Here is a 15,046-nt window from a genome sequence, read left to right as displayed (position 1 = left end):
GCCTTCAACACCGTCCTTCCCGACATGCTGGCCATGAAGCTCCACAACCTTGGTTTATCTGCACCACTTTGCTCCTGGATCACCGACTTCCTCACCAACAAGCCCCAGGTGGTGAGGATAGGGAAACTCACATCTGCCCCACTGATCCTCGACACCAGCACGTTGCAGGATTGCATTTTCAGCCCTGCCCTTTTCACCCTATTCACACATGACTGCTCTGCTATTCACAAAACAAAAATGGTTGGGAAGTTTGAGGACGACACCACTGTGGTGGGTCTCATATCTAACAATGATGAGACCCACTACAGACAGGAGGTCCACAATCTGACTCAGTGGTGCTCCAGGAACAACCTCGTCCTGAACATCAGCAAGACCAAGGAAGTGATAGTGGATTACAGAAAGTCCAGGAAGACTGAACACAATCCTCTTTGCATTCAGGGGGAGGTGGTGGAGCGTGTGGACAGCATAGAGTTCCTGGGCATTCACTTTTCCTCTGTCCTTTCCTGTATTGAGAACACCTACCACCTGGTAAAGAAGGCCCAATGATGGCTCTTCTTTCTCAGAAAGCTGAAACGTACTGGACTTTCTACTCAGCTGCTCACAAACGTTTGCAGGGCCACAATTGAAAGCATCCTGTGCTTCAGTGTCACGGTGTGGCATGGGAGCTGCACAGCACAGGAGAGAAATTAATTAGCACAAGTCAGCACAGGGGATTGTGGGATGTCATCTGCCAGATCTGGACTCGATTTATGCCACACGAGTCCAGAAAAGGGCCGGACACATTGCTACAGACCACACCCAAATGGGCAATGCACTGTTTGTCCCACTTCCATCAGAAAAACAATTTAGGAAAATCACATCAAAAACAAATAGACCCAGAAAGCAGTAAAGGCAATTGTCCCCCTGCAAGCAGACACTAAACATTGTTGCTTCTTGAAATCATGCTCTCCTTTCCTGGCCTGTCAGTTGAGGTGCATAGCCATGTCTTGGTAGGTTTGCAGTTGTGCCATACTATTTCCTTTTTCAGAATATAAATTTAACAATGTTCCATGATATGTCCAAAATTTAGGATATTAAATTTCTCCCCAACTTTATCCCTGAGCAGCCTGTTGTGTCATGATGCTGTTTGTCACTAATGTTCTCTAACAAACCTCTGAGGCCTTCACAGAACAGCTGGATTCATACTGAGATTAAACTATACATGGGTGGACTCTGTTTACTAATTGGGTGACTTCTGAGGCCAAGCTGGTTAAGAATAAAATGTGCTTAATACAAAATGCTCATCACACATTTTAACTTGTAAAAAAAATTTTAAAACCATACATAATTTTCCCTTCTCTTAGCACTGATGTACCACTTTGTGTTTGTCAGATAAAATAAATTGAACTTTACGGTTAAACAAAACAAAATATATAAAGGTTCAAGGGGTTTGAATCTTTTTGAAAGACACTGTATATATTTAGTTACGTGGTTTTGCGAAATAGGTTTGCATCGAAATAAACCTTCTATCTCAAAACCACCACATTCACAACACCACAAATGGGCTAGACCTTTAGCAGCAAACTCATCCTGACAGGTGAAAGCTCAGACAGTTCCACCAATCAGACCCCTGAGGGCTGTCTAAAGGCAAAGAAGCCTCGGGCACCTGAGCAGCAGACCACTCCTTGGCATAAATCCTTCAACAGCTGACACTCAAGCATTCATTTATGAGAATTAGTTGTATAAAAATATTGACATGGTTTAACTATTTTAGTTAGTGTTGGAAGTGCTGCCATTGTGCAATTGTTCACAGCAGCTGAAATGTTTACGATTTGCATGTTTGACAGAACTGGATTTCCTTACAACAAACAGGATAAACTGGTACAGTCCAGCAACGTTGTAAAATATTTTCTTTTTTCCTTTTTGTTTTAAATCAGTTTGATATTTTTATGTATTTAATGCTTTTTGAAAGCATCACCATTAATTCAGCTAGGAAGGAAAGCAAAGATAATACAGTAGCAATTTATAGATATTCGCTGCTGTGTGCACATGTCCAATGAAGAGGAAGATTAGCATCTAGTCACACAGAGTCTCATGTTAGATCAGAGCTTATCTTAAATCAGACTGATGCTGTAAAATAATCTCTTGTCTGGTCTCCTTCACATAGATTTTAGTAGCTCCGGATGCATTCTGTTCTGTTGAGCTTCAGGAGGGGATATTAGCAGCAGCAGAGCATCTGCTGTCTCCTAAATGAACCTGTGTCTGCGTGGAGGCAGTGATATCAATCATCTAGACAGACTGTTGGCTGTGGCAGGTTTTTTTTCTGCTGCTCATGGCTAGTTTTTTTTATTTTGAATATAATAAATTTTAGAGAATTACAGCTGGTCAATGCTGCCATCTGGTGGATTGTAGCAAAAGTGTGTGAAAGGGTTCCTGTATTTTAAAAATGGGAAATTACTTTGGAAGAGCTACTTTTTCAGTCATGGTTTTTAAACATATTAACTTAAAATGTGTTTCTCTAAATAAACATGTAGCTCTTTGTGTAATTCTGAGTGCAAAGGTTTCTCCTGTTATTAGCTTTATTAGTTTACTTAAGGAACATTTTGGGGTTTGTCCTGCCTCTTACCTAATGACTGCTGGAGATACAAGAACCCCACCCGTCCACCCCATCCAGATTCACACACAGATTCTTTCAAGACTATTATTACCCCTTGAATCTTTCTACAATTTACAACCACAAGCATAATTTTTATTTTTTTTTTTAAGATTTTGTGTGATAGACCAAGACAAAATGTTGTATAAATCTGACCTGGAAGGAGAATCATACATAGTTTTATTTAATTTTTTTTTTTTTTACAAATAAAAATCTGAAAAGGGCAGCATGTATTTGTATTCAGGGTCGTCTGAGTCAATTCTTTGAATAACCACCTTTCACCACAATAACATCCACAAATATTTCTGAGATGTCTCTATCAGCTTTGGACATCTAGAGATTGAATTTTCTTCTAAAATAATGATTTGTTCTGTACTTTGACTAGGTCGTTCTAACAAATGCATAACATTTGTAGCTTTGACTGCAATGTTTACTGTAGTTAGTTCTGTTGGAAGGTGAACCTCTGCCGTGGTTAATCAGTTAATCTATCAATGTGTGTTAAAAGTGCTTCTCTCAAATAAAGAAAATAGGCCAAAATCTTCAAAACTAAAAGTAAATAGCATAATAACATTTGGACAACTAGAATAAAATGTCCTAAAATGTATAACTCACAAAATGCAATTGGAAATGAAAAAACTTTAGAAACAGATCTAAAAAATGTTAGGATGGTAAAAATTCTGGAAATTTAAAACACTTAAGTAAATAAAAAAAATAAATGTAGGAATTATTTATTTTTTATGATGAAAACTAAAATAATGTTGACAACAAGGTAAAAGGGATATGATAAAGACATTGAAATCTAATTAAAATATATTGGAACACAACAAAGATAGACTAGCTTAAAATTTGAAAAAAGTAAAGTAAAACAAGGTGAAATAAAATATTGGTAAAGTCTCAAAGTGTTTTGCAGCTTCTAACAGGTTTAACCCTTATTCTTCCTGCTGAAGAAATCCCCGCAGCATCATGCTGCCGCCACCAGGTTTCACAGTGGAAGTGGTGCGTACAGGGGGGACGCAGTGTATGTTTCTGTCACAATTCTTGTTTTGCATGTAGACTAAAAAGTTTAAATTTGATCTCATGGTGTACAATACTTTTGCTTTGAACTGTATGAACTGTTTAGGTCTTTGAGATTAGTTTGTACCGCCCTAACACTGAATACTTTTGTGCACAGATTTGGAAATATTATTACACTGCTGAATACATCTGTTTTTTTTACTCACCTTGTCTTTTACTGTCCCGTGTGCGTGTGTGTGTGTGTGTGTGTGTGTGTGTGTGTGTGTGTGTGTGTGTGTGTTTGCTTTTAGACATGCATAGTCTGGAGAAGCTGCTAAGAGAGGCTGTTTGCTCAGGGCAGCCTCGGACCCACAGACCCTGGAAAAAGATCCTCATTATGGTGGAGGGCATCTACAGGTCAGCTCTTACTAAACAGTCTTTAGGTTATTTCATAGACTATTGTTGCAATGTATTATTTTGTTATGGCTAAAAGAAATTGATCCTTCTTCTGCTCACATCAATCTTTTTAAGCAAGAGTCTCTAGCAGAGTTTGGTCTCCCAGGATTTCGTAAAACTCCTTATTTGTAACCTGAGGTGAGCCTGTGCTCAGATGCCCCTGTAATACTCTTTCTCAGTTGCCTGCCTTCCTACTGTTGGAATAATTGATCGTATGTGTGCTGGCAGGTGTATCTGTGTGTGGCCGGGAAAAAGGGAAAGGTATTGTGTGTCTCTCCTGGCAGTGAGGTATCCCGAGTCTTAGGGACCCGCTCCATCTGCTCATTAGTTCCAATTCAAGGCCAAATGGAGCCACTGAGATTGACTTGGCTGAACCCCCAGCTGCAGCTGTTTATATTACTGACATAGTATTTTCTCATTTGTTTGCCTCATTTTGCCCTTAACTGTCAATACACTACAAACAAGGGAACAAACTCAAACACTGGAGTAACCCAACCCCCCAAAAAGCTACAGTTATTTTACTTCATTATGCTGCCTTGATCAATGTATACAGTGCGAATCACTGCAGCAAAATGCTGTCCTTTGTCCAGCTCTGAAAGAATGAGTGCTCCATCTTTCACCTCCCTGGAACATCAAAAGGCACGGATAAGGAGACTTTAGCTATATCCCTGTCTCTTCTTTGATGTCCACAATGCTCCTGGTTCAGCTCTGTCTTCTATCATTTGGGCTTTAGGCTCAAGCCAAAGAAAGTATAGCTAGTCAAGTATTTTTACAGTTCTCCGGCTATATGATTAGTTATTCCGTCTATTTGTAGCCTTAAAAGGTTTCAATCTGAGGGAAGGAAGAAGTAGGAGAAATATGATAGGAAAGAGTAAAAATGCCAGCAGAAACATTCTTGAAAAATTGTAGCAGGTCTAGCTATATTCAGTTCTGGTAAAAAGTTTCCATCTACTTCTCCTGGACATGAATGCCATATTAATTGTGGTCTTTTAAGGACTTTTAAGGATTTTAACCATTCTTTTTCCCAGGTGGCATTATTATACAGTTTACAGCATTTTGTGTCATCCACACGTGGTCAGATCAAATTAGCAATCTCACCCCAAAGAAATATTTGGATAAATCTACGATTACTGACACAGAGAGTGGTCAAATATCCACCCCAAAACATACCAGAAGCTTGTTGATGGGATAGTTCGCCAAATATTTTTGTGGGTTTACGTATATGTTTGAGACAACATTAATAATTTGTGTCGATTACAGAAAACCCACAATGCAACTAGGTTCTTGTTTTTGAAATTCCTTTAAAGTATTTGATAACTTCACACAGAAAATGCTTACAGACCCCAAAATAGTATTACATTCATAAGTGTATGAAACTCCAATATAAGACTTCAGAGTCAAGTTATTTGGTTTCTAATGCTTACATCTGCTTGAATTCATGTTTTTCTTTCTGTGGACCTCTGTTCTTAGCATGGAGGGCTCAGTGGTTCGACTGCCTGAAATCATTGCCCTGAAGAAGAAGTATAAAGCCTATCTTTACCTGGATGAAGCCCACAGTATCGGCGCAGTGGGGCCTTCGGGGAGGGGAGTCACCGAGCTGTTTAATGTGAGGCCAGCTGATGTGGACGTGATGATGGGGACTTTCACAAAGAGCTTTGGGGCAGCTGGAGGCTACATCGCAGGGAAAAAGGTTTCTGTGGAGCTCTGTTCCACCTTCTTCTGCTCATTTAATCCGTCCTCACTATTTCAGCTGTTTATGGCCCACCTATGAAGGAGAGAGTTTGGAAACACTGCAGTAAACATGCTATTATTCACTCAAGCAGAAATTAGTCCGGTTGCTAATCCATTTGGACCCAAATAGGGTCAGGATAGATTTTACGATGTAGGGGAAATTAATCACACTGAAACAATCCCAATAGCCTTTGGTTCTCATTACAGCGAATCAGATAGCCAAGCTGACACTGTCTTGAACTTGTTTAGCACCACTAACCTGTTTTTAAAGCCAGATAAAATGAGTCATGTAAATTATTTCTCTATAAACTGTTTACAATGCAAGAATTATTTGCAGCAGGTATTCAAAACAGATGGGAATGAATAATACATACTCCATAACAGTCCCTATTTTGTTGGCCTCATGTGTTCAACAAATGTTCAATAAGCTGCAACTCAGGGTCCTTTTAATTCTTTTTACTCTATTAAATAGTACACTTTAGTACATAACCACATTGTTTTCAAGGCTGTTGATTAGAAAGCAAGGAAACAGGCTTGATGTTAGAATTAGGCTCTTAAAAACGGACCCTTCCTTTCCCTGCCTTATGTTAGCTCAGTCCTGCCCTGCCTTAATAAGAAGGTAACGCTGGCAGAGGGCCAGCCCCTTCTTGTGGCGCGCATCGGAACTGTGCTCCAGATTTAACGGGATGATTTTTAACAAGCGTGATGATGTTTGAAGTATCAACGTGCTTCCTGGTTTGACAGCTGGCTGTTGTAAACTCTTAAAAGGAAAAGGCAGGAAAAGAGAGAGAAAGCATATTTGTTGTTGCGGTGAAGTGCCCCAAATCCTGCGTTAAGTGGATACGGGTTGACCAAGAAACGGTTCTGCACATGTGTTCTGGAAAACAGTCATCTTTTAGCTGTTTTATGAGAAAAGCAAAAATAAATACACCTCGAGCTCCTTATTATTCAACTGTGTGGATACAAAGCATTATTCAGTTACCCTTTAGGTTAAACCTCATCTTTACTCAGAAAGGATAAGTAACTGCATATACATTGCTGAGAAGTATTTGCCCCCCTACAGATTTTTGCTTGTCACACTCGAAACCCTTATTTGGTAAATACGGTGGGGCTTAGAAATAGTATTATTTGTCATTTATTTACTGCAGTTTACTGTAGTTCCTTTGCTGTTGTTAAATAGCGAGTTGACATTAACTCTTACCAGACATAATTTTCTTCTATAACTTTTACTAAATTGTGCTGCTAAACAACTGCACAATTAATTTTTCTTCCAATAACCATAAATATTTAAATAAACCTACTCTTTTTTGTGTAAAGTGCAGTTTAAGGTGTAATTTCTTCTTCAGAATAAATGTACTTTACTACTAGTTGATGAATTAAATTTGGTTTTGATAACCAGTGAGACTTGTTAAAGGTTTGGACATTAGAGTAACTTAAAGTGGCTGAAAAGTCTGTGGCTTTGAATAAGTATGCCACACCATTGCTGTGACCACTGTGTGGCTTCAGAAACACCTTGAGTTGTCAGTGTGCGCCCCCAGGCATGAGATGGATTTCAAACATGTCCTCCTCACTGGCTTATCTTGGTGGCGCTGAAATCCTGTGGGACCACAAAGCTGTGAAAATCTCCTGCCTTAAACAAAAACAGATGTCAAGTTGTTCCAGAGTTCTTATCCTTCATTTGAATTTTCCTCTAAAATCCCCTTCCCTCCATGTGTGTGAGGAAACTTCAGCCCGCCGCCGCCCAGTGGGGACAGATGGTGGTGAGTGGAAATGGTGGCCAGACATCATCTCCGGCTGTGTGTCATCACCCCACAGCCACTCGCCACCGCTGAAAAGAGGCCCGTCACGGCTCACTCCTGGAGCCTCGACCGAGTCAGTTCCCTGAAATTCTGCTTCTCTCCCTGTCAGCCACTGGCAGAATTAATCTCCTGCTGACATTTCAGAATAATGAGCCTGACAATCCTCATTCAGTTTAAGGAGGAGGAGAGGGGGAAAGGTTCCAGAGCTGTATTACACTCAGTGCCAAGTTCCTCCTAGTGACAGAAAAAGGATTTGAGGTGTTTTAATTACTTTTCAGGTGTTTGGTGTACATGAGCTCCCTCTAGTGGTGATAATGTAGAACTACAAGTAATCTGTTACACATATTGAAGGATTATGTATATTTGGGATTACCAATGCACTGTTTACCTAATAATAAGATGTGTATGTATTTCTCCTCATTGCTTGTGTCCTGGTACAGGATCTGGTGGACTACCTGCGCAGTCATTCTCACAGTGCAGTATACGCCTCAGCCATGTCCCCTGCCATAACAGAGCAGGTCACCCGTGCCATGAAGTGCATCATGGGACAAGACGGGTCAATGGAGGGTAAGAATTTGAGAATATTAGGACTTTCTTTTACAGAGAAATATATCCAGACACCAAGGAAGATACTGTGCCTCATAGAAGCATTCATATTTCTTAAACCTTTTAATTTTGTTATGTTAAAACCATAGACCTTGAAGTATTTTACTGGGACTTTGTGTCCAAGATCAATAGAATGTAGCACATAATTGTAAAGTGGAAGAAAAACGTTACATGGTATTAAAATTGTAGGAAGAGTGGCGGGAATTTTCATTCAGGGTTTATACCTAACTATATATTTACTCAATCTTCCTTTCAAAATAGCTAAAGCTCAGACAGTGTGGACGGAGAGTATCAGTGAACCTCAATTTTAAGTCTTCCTTTCAACTCTGACCAGCTCATATGTCCCTACTGAAAAACAGTATCCACACTGAATGATGCTGCCACTACCATGTTTTACCATAGGAGTGGTTCCTGTTTCGGGTCATGTGCTGATAGTTTTCTACAACGCATAATATTTTGAACGAGGGCCAAAAAGCCCATTGTTGGTCTCATCTTAGCAGAGCTCTCTCTTCCAAATGTTTGCTGTATCCCACGGTTTGTGGGAAACTGCAACGCTCCTATGACTTTTTTTCAAGTATGACTTTGTTCTTGTCACACTGCCATAAAGGACAAAATTGTGGAGTTCACAATTAATAGCTGTTCTGTCTACAGATTTTCCCACCTGAGCTGTGGATCTCTGCAGCTCCTCACAGGTTACGTTGGACCTCTTGATTGTTCTATGGATAGCCAAATGTTTCCAAGGTTTCAGTTGTGCTATACTGGAAATTTTAAATAACGCACTTTTCAGGTTTTTGTTCATAAACGCATTTGAAAGCCATGTATTATTTCCCTTCCATTTTTCAAATCTGCCTTACTTTGTGTTGGTCTATTGCAGAAAATCCCAATAAAATGTATAGTAGATTTTGGCTGTAACACAGAAATGTGTAAACGTTCCAAGGATACAAATATGTTTTCAAGGTACTATAAACGTAAACCTTGCCTGGCTGTTTGTGCACAGCACACTATCAGTGTTAGCATTAAGAATTGGACCTGAAGGAAAATACTAACAGCTGCTTAGTCAGAAAATGTGCAAGCAATTACATGGGTCTGCAATGGCAGGGAAATGGAAATCATGCAGTCCATGAGCATTTTCATTTAAGTGTTGTGATGAATTCTGAAAAGTTTCTGCTTTAATTGAAATAGACCCAAGAACAGGGAAAAGGTTGTACTAGACCAGTCAAAGTAAGTACCTTCTGGGTAGATGTTGTTCTGGTGAAGTATTTAAAGGAATGGTATGAATGACATTTAAAGGATCTAAAGCATGTGTCCTGTAGAGAAAACAGGCAGTCATGGCGTAAGCTTTTTGGGACATAAGAATGAAGAAGATAGAGTCCTGTAATGGGTTAATCGCTGCAGGAACAAAGGCCTAGTGAGCTGTGGTTGAGGTATACTGTGGGTTCATGCAAAGCTAAGCAACTTTTATCTGGCTCTGAATCAGACATGCCTTGCATCTGACGTAGCTCAGTGAAATAGTTTTTGCAGAGAAATCAGTCTTGACCTGTCTTATTGAAGGGAGGGAACACAGAGAGTGCGGCGGCTCCAGTGTCCAACAAAACAATAAAACACCTCGGATAGGTCTTTCTATTTTCTTCTGACAGATTCTGTCTGTCTTCTTCATCTTTCCATTTCCTGATAGGTTTTGCTTTAGTCTGACAGCCTGCTTCAGTCACACGTTTTCAGACGATTTCTGCGTCTTGTGGCAGGCTTTTGACCTCCATGGCCTCTATTTTAGCAGGGAGGAGCAATTTACAAAATAGGACCTGTGCTTTTTGGCAGATGTCCGAATGTTATGTTTTCTCTCTCTCCCCTCCACCCCTCTCTCTTTCTCTCTTGTTTTGCTGAGATAAGGGGATTTAAAGTGCTCTCTTACATCTCTTTGAAACAACTGCCAATCTGTTCCCAGGTAATCGGAGGGAAACAGAGCTGGGTTCCAAGGCCGGCTCATGCCAAACTCTGCTGCAGCCACCGAGTAGCAGGCTCCCCAGCGATTCACGTTGTTCAGGAACACTGGGGGGTCAGCGGAGCAGACCGCCTCTGCTTCCTTTGATGTGACTTCTAATATAGTCATCTGAAATCCAGTGCATGTGATACTTACGCATTGTTTATATTCAGTCTCAGTCATGGCTAAGCTTCACTGGCAGTCAATAATTTTGTGCAAAATCCATCATAACTAATTTGTGAGCCCTCATTCTGGCAACAAGCTAGTGTGTATACCCCGCTGTCAGGCAGACAAAACCGAACCATCTGCTGCTGCTGCTGCAGCCCAGTTCTGATCAGGAACAAATTTATGGGGGCTGGTACAGGGTTCATACACAGCCTGGAAAAGTCTGGGAAAGTATGGAACCCAATTCCAGTATTTTCCAGGTCTGGATAAACATGGAAAAAGAAATAAAAGTGCTGAAAAATATTTATATTTTCCGACTTTATTCCCAGTCCTGTTATTTAAATTTTGTGTCTTTTCTTACATCCTTCCTTTGTTATGTCCTTCCTTTCTCCCTTTTTTCAGATGATTCCTTGTGTCTTCCATTCCTCCGTTGTGTCAGTCTTTTCATTTTTTCTGGTGCCTCTTTCTTTCTTTCCTTGTGTAATTCCTTTATGTCTTTCCCTCTTTATGTCCTAAATTTTTGTCCTTCTTTCATGCCCTTCCTTGCTTTCCTTCGTTGTGTGCTTCTTCCTTTCGCCCCTTATGTCCTCCCTTCCTTTACATTGAGGCCTGTTTTTCCTCCCTTGTTTTCTTCCTTCCTTATGTCCTACCTCTCTTTCTTGTGTCCTTCATTCTTTCTGTAGTTGGGTTGTCATCCTTTCTTTCTTTCTTTCTTTCTTTCTTTTTCTTTCATTCTTTCAAAGCCTGCCAACAATAGAAGAAGAATCAGAGTCAGTCTTTACTGACCAGGCTTTTCTGCACAGAGAAGGAATTTGACTTCGGTTTCATACACAAATAAATATCTGCATTAATTGATAGTGATCTTTGAAGCTTTTTAAGTAAACATAAAAGGGATGAGATCTCACATGAAAATGTGGAGAAACCCTGAGGTTGGATTGGCCTAGATGGTGCAGAACTTAGGAGAAGATGCCACTGCAAGAAACTAAAAGACACATTTAATGTTGTTCCCCACAGGGGAAATTGGAATGAGTTGTTGCATTACTCATGTACATCTGGTGATGTCCTTGTTTTAATTGGAGGCATTAGACGGATCCGCCAGTTGGCAGAAAACACCAGATACTTCAGGGCCAAGCTGAAGGATATGGGCTTCATCATCTATGGTGATGATGACTCTCCTGTGGTTCCAGTGCTGCTCTACATGCCAGGCAAAGTGGTGTAAGTACACCTAAACTCACACCTACACACGTAACACAATCTGGTTGTTCACAGAGTTTAAATTTCAATCTCAGGCAAAGGTCCACTCATCTTGTATCATATTTGGGTAGGTTGGATTGTGGACCTTTTTATTTTTTCCAATGTTTTCTAAGAATCAGTAGCTAAAAACAATGTAGTCTGTAAGCATTAGAGGACACATAAGGTATTGATTAAATATAATGGCTTTTTTTGTTGTTGGTTACATTTAAATTTCTTTTCAGTCCCAGTCCTAAAACATTGCTTTGCAGAAGTATTCATACCTCTTAAACCTATTCACAGTTTGTCCAGTCCTACAAATTTCCATGTCTTTTTGTAGGGCTTTGTGTGCTACACCCTGAACACATCGACCATGAAACACAGTGGTGGTGGCATCATGCCTTAGCAATGTCACCAAATAGTGTCACCAAATGTATTACTGGCATAGAGAGTCTGAATGCCTGGTATTTAAATAATTACTTAATGCTTATTGTCCAGGCAGTTATTTGTGGTGTTCATATTAGGTACAGTGAGACTGGAATAACAATAAATTTGCGATTCATTGTGTGGCTCTAGTATGCAGTGGTAATGTGTTTCTGCTTTGGGTTTTCTACATGTGAAACACATTATTTCTATTCTAACAACGCAGTTTTATTGCAAAACGCACATCTGGCCACAGCCGTTGAACAACCATTCTTTGCTGCATTGATACTACACACACTGGTATTGCAATAACAAAAGGTTTTGGCTCTATCATGCAGCTATATTTACTATTATGATGTATGTATTATCAAACTGATATTACTGGTAATAATATCTAAATGGATTTTACCTTTGTGTTGCTAACTAGAGCGTTTGCTCGAGAAATGCTGGAGAGAAGAATAGGTGTCGTAGTGGTTGGCTTTCCTGCCACACCAATCACAGAGGCCCGAGCTCGATTTTGTTTGTCTGCGTCACACACCAGGGAGATACTGGACCAGGTACACGCACAGAGAAATTCACCAACATTGAATGTTTTATTTTAAATCTCTGAATCAAGGTTTAGTAAATGTTTTGGGACTTTGTTTTCTTCAGGTGCTGCACCACATGAATGAAGTAGGAGACCTCCTCTGTCTGAAGTTTTCACGGAGGAAACGTTCCTCTTGGCCTGACCCCTGCAAGGGGACAAACTCTGAGGTGGACAGCTGATGTGGCCCATCGCACCTCTAATTCACAGTGTCGAAACGAAGTGTCCCTCCCACTGCAGACTCATTAACACATATTATAGGGTGACACCTATGAGCTTTGCACAGAAGAGAGGACAAATGTTTGGCAGCTGCTTTTTTATATGTTATTGTAACACACTGATTCAGAAGAAGAGCTGTTTTTGCTCATTTCAATTAAATATATTTCTTAACATAATTGTTTTTGAAGACTTACAGTTAATTGCTGCAAAAGCATGGCAGGGACCAGTAATGTGAAAAATATTTTGCGTCACTTAGCGTTTGCCCACATAACAAGGTCTTACATCATAGATCCTTCATAACTCATAAATTATTACCAGTTTTAGAACTGTTGTCGCTAATAATTATTTAAGAATAAACTATTTTACAGGATGTAATTCACTGTGTATTATGTTAAGCAAGATAATTCTGTTTTAAAAGGCATATTTACAAATTGTTTGGACTTTTTCTTTTAAATCTGCTTAGGTTTGAAGTTGAGGCTAGTATATTCATTTCTATGTCTTCAACTGAGAAATGTCTAAAAAGTGTGAAATGGAAAAAAGGAAAAAGGTATCGCATAACACAATAGCTAACCAAGAAGAAAGTAGTAACAGCAATTTGTCCAACTTGATTTTGAGTTCATAAGACAAAAGATTTATACTGATTTGTCCAGTGAGAAAGAGGAAATCAGTAGAAATGTCTGAGAGTTAGTAGTTTGGAGACCTAACAAATGGGGACCCAACCAAGGGATTTAAAAGTACCTTGTGCCAAACATTATAGCACTATTCAGGCAGATGTCATTTCTCCACCAGTTCTGACCACTATTGTTTCTCCGATGTACACTCCCTCCAAACAACTGTCACCAGAATACTTTGTACAAATGAGCCGTGCAACGACTGTGTATAACGTAGTAGTAGTGAATAGAAGCAGCTGAAAGTCTCACTTTTCTACAGATCAGTCTAAGTTTTATTCATACGTTTTTTACTGTACTACAGAATTGTAGCTGTCAAAACTTTATTTCAAGGACACTGTCTCACACCATTTAAAGTCTGTCTACAGTTAGTTTTCTCCCTGCTACGTGTAATCTGGACTTGGAGTGTAACTTCAGACTAATGCTATACATGTAGAGGATGGAGGAGTTACAGTTAAAACACTGTAAGACAATCAGACCGCAGCCGCACTTTAATGTTTCATCATTTATTTGTCTCATTAGCCGCAGAAACTGAGATAAAACATGTTGCTGCTGTTGCTAATTATTGTGGATAAACTTGAAAACGGAACATTTAAAGAGAGTGGCTATTATTTAATTAATGTTGTAGTCCTTGGATATAAACAAACAATTTAAAAGGGATGAGAAAACCACAAAAATTCTGAAAAATTACACATTTTTTTGCTAATATATTTGGGGTTGGTCAAATTAAGACAAGGAAAAATCCTTCTTGCTCACCTACTCAATTTCATGAAGCTCACCCACACTTTTCCTGTATTGCTGGATCTATGCGGAAAGTAAAAGTGCTCACTCCATCTTTATTCGGTGTTCCCAATATGCAGCTAAACATCCACAAGTCATATTACTATTAGTAAGGGGCTTTTGTTGAAAAAACAACAGTGCATGTTCAACATAAAACAATGTTCTTTTTTGTCAGAATCCAGTGGTTACTGTAATTTATTTATGTTCTATACTTTCAAGGTTTGTAGTCTTTCTGGCTCTACATTCGAATATTTGGCCTTATACTGTTACTGTTTGGCTGCTAAACTATTTTACTTGTTTAGAAAAAAAATTGTCACTTAACTTGAAAAAGTTGATAAATTATCTACCTGACGTGTCTAAAAGCCCTGAGCCTCTGTGCAGTAGCTTTTAAAACCTCCTAATCCATGATTATTTTCATTACTCACAACCATACTGAAATGTTGTTTTAAAAAATCTCAACATGACACAACTTTCATCTCGGCTATAAATGATAGTGCTCCTGTAAATAATATATCAAGGTGCAATTGCATCTTTGACATGAAGTAAAATCTCAACCAATAACAAAGGTGTTGCGGCATGTTTTGTGGCGGGTCTGCGTATATTCACCAAATCCAAGCAGCTTAATTGTCTGTTTTTAAAGACCCGCCGTTCTCATGCACACACAGGCTGCTTAACAGTTGCGAAGGTAAGCATGCAGAGTATGCGGCACCTGAGCCAACAGAAACCTAACCTACCAATTAGTGCTGAACCCTGAATTCTCGTACCATGGGGTAATCATTTGAT

At 39.5% G+C, this 15,046-nt stretch overlaps 1 protein-coding gene across 2 annotated transcripts in view; it reads left to right on the top strand.

Moving 5' to 3' along the window:
• Nucleotides 1-13,246, top strand: part of sptlc3 (serine palmitoyltransferase, long chain base subunit 3) — a 31,854-nt gene extending 18,608 nt beyond the window's left edge. For both annotated transcript variants that reach the window (XM_047350640.1, XM_047350641.1), the window contains exons 7-12: nucleotides 3,937-4,042; nucleotides 5,552-5,771; nucleotides 8,052-8,178; nucleotides 11,440-11,575; nucleotides 12,441-12,570; nucleotides 12,665-13,246. In XM_047350640.1, the coding sequence (XP_047206596.1) occupies nucleotides 3,937-4,042; nucleotides 5,552-5,771; nucleotides 8,052-8,178; nucleotides 11,440-11,575; nucleotides 12,441-12,570; nucleotides 12,665-12,778 (833 nt within the window). In that variant the 3' untranslated portion in view covers nucleotides 12,779-13,246. The remainder of the gene's footprint in view (nucleotides 1-3,936; nucleotides 4,043-5,551; nucleotides 5,772-8,051; nucleotides 8,179-11,439; nucleotides 11,576-12,440; nucleotides 12,571-12,664) is intronic.
• The last annotated feature ends 1,800 nt before the right edge of the window (nucleotides 13,247-15,046 follow it).

The sequence above is a fragment of the Girardinichthys multiradiatus genome, chromosome 22, assembly GCF_021462225.1.
Source record: "Girardinichthys multiradiatus isolate DD_20200921_A chromosome 22, DD_fGirMul_XY1, whole genome shotgun sequence".
Classification (NCBI taxonomy): domain Eukaryota; kingdom Metazoa; phylum Chordata; class Actinopteri; order Cyprinodontiformes; family Goodeidae; genus Girardinichthys; species Girardinichthys multiradiatus.
Note: the sequence above shows the minus strand (reverse complement) of the source record. Positions and strands in the feature narration are given on the sequence as shown.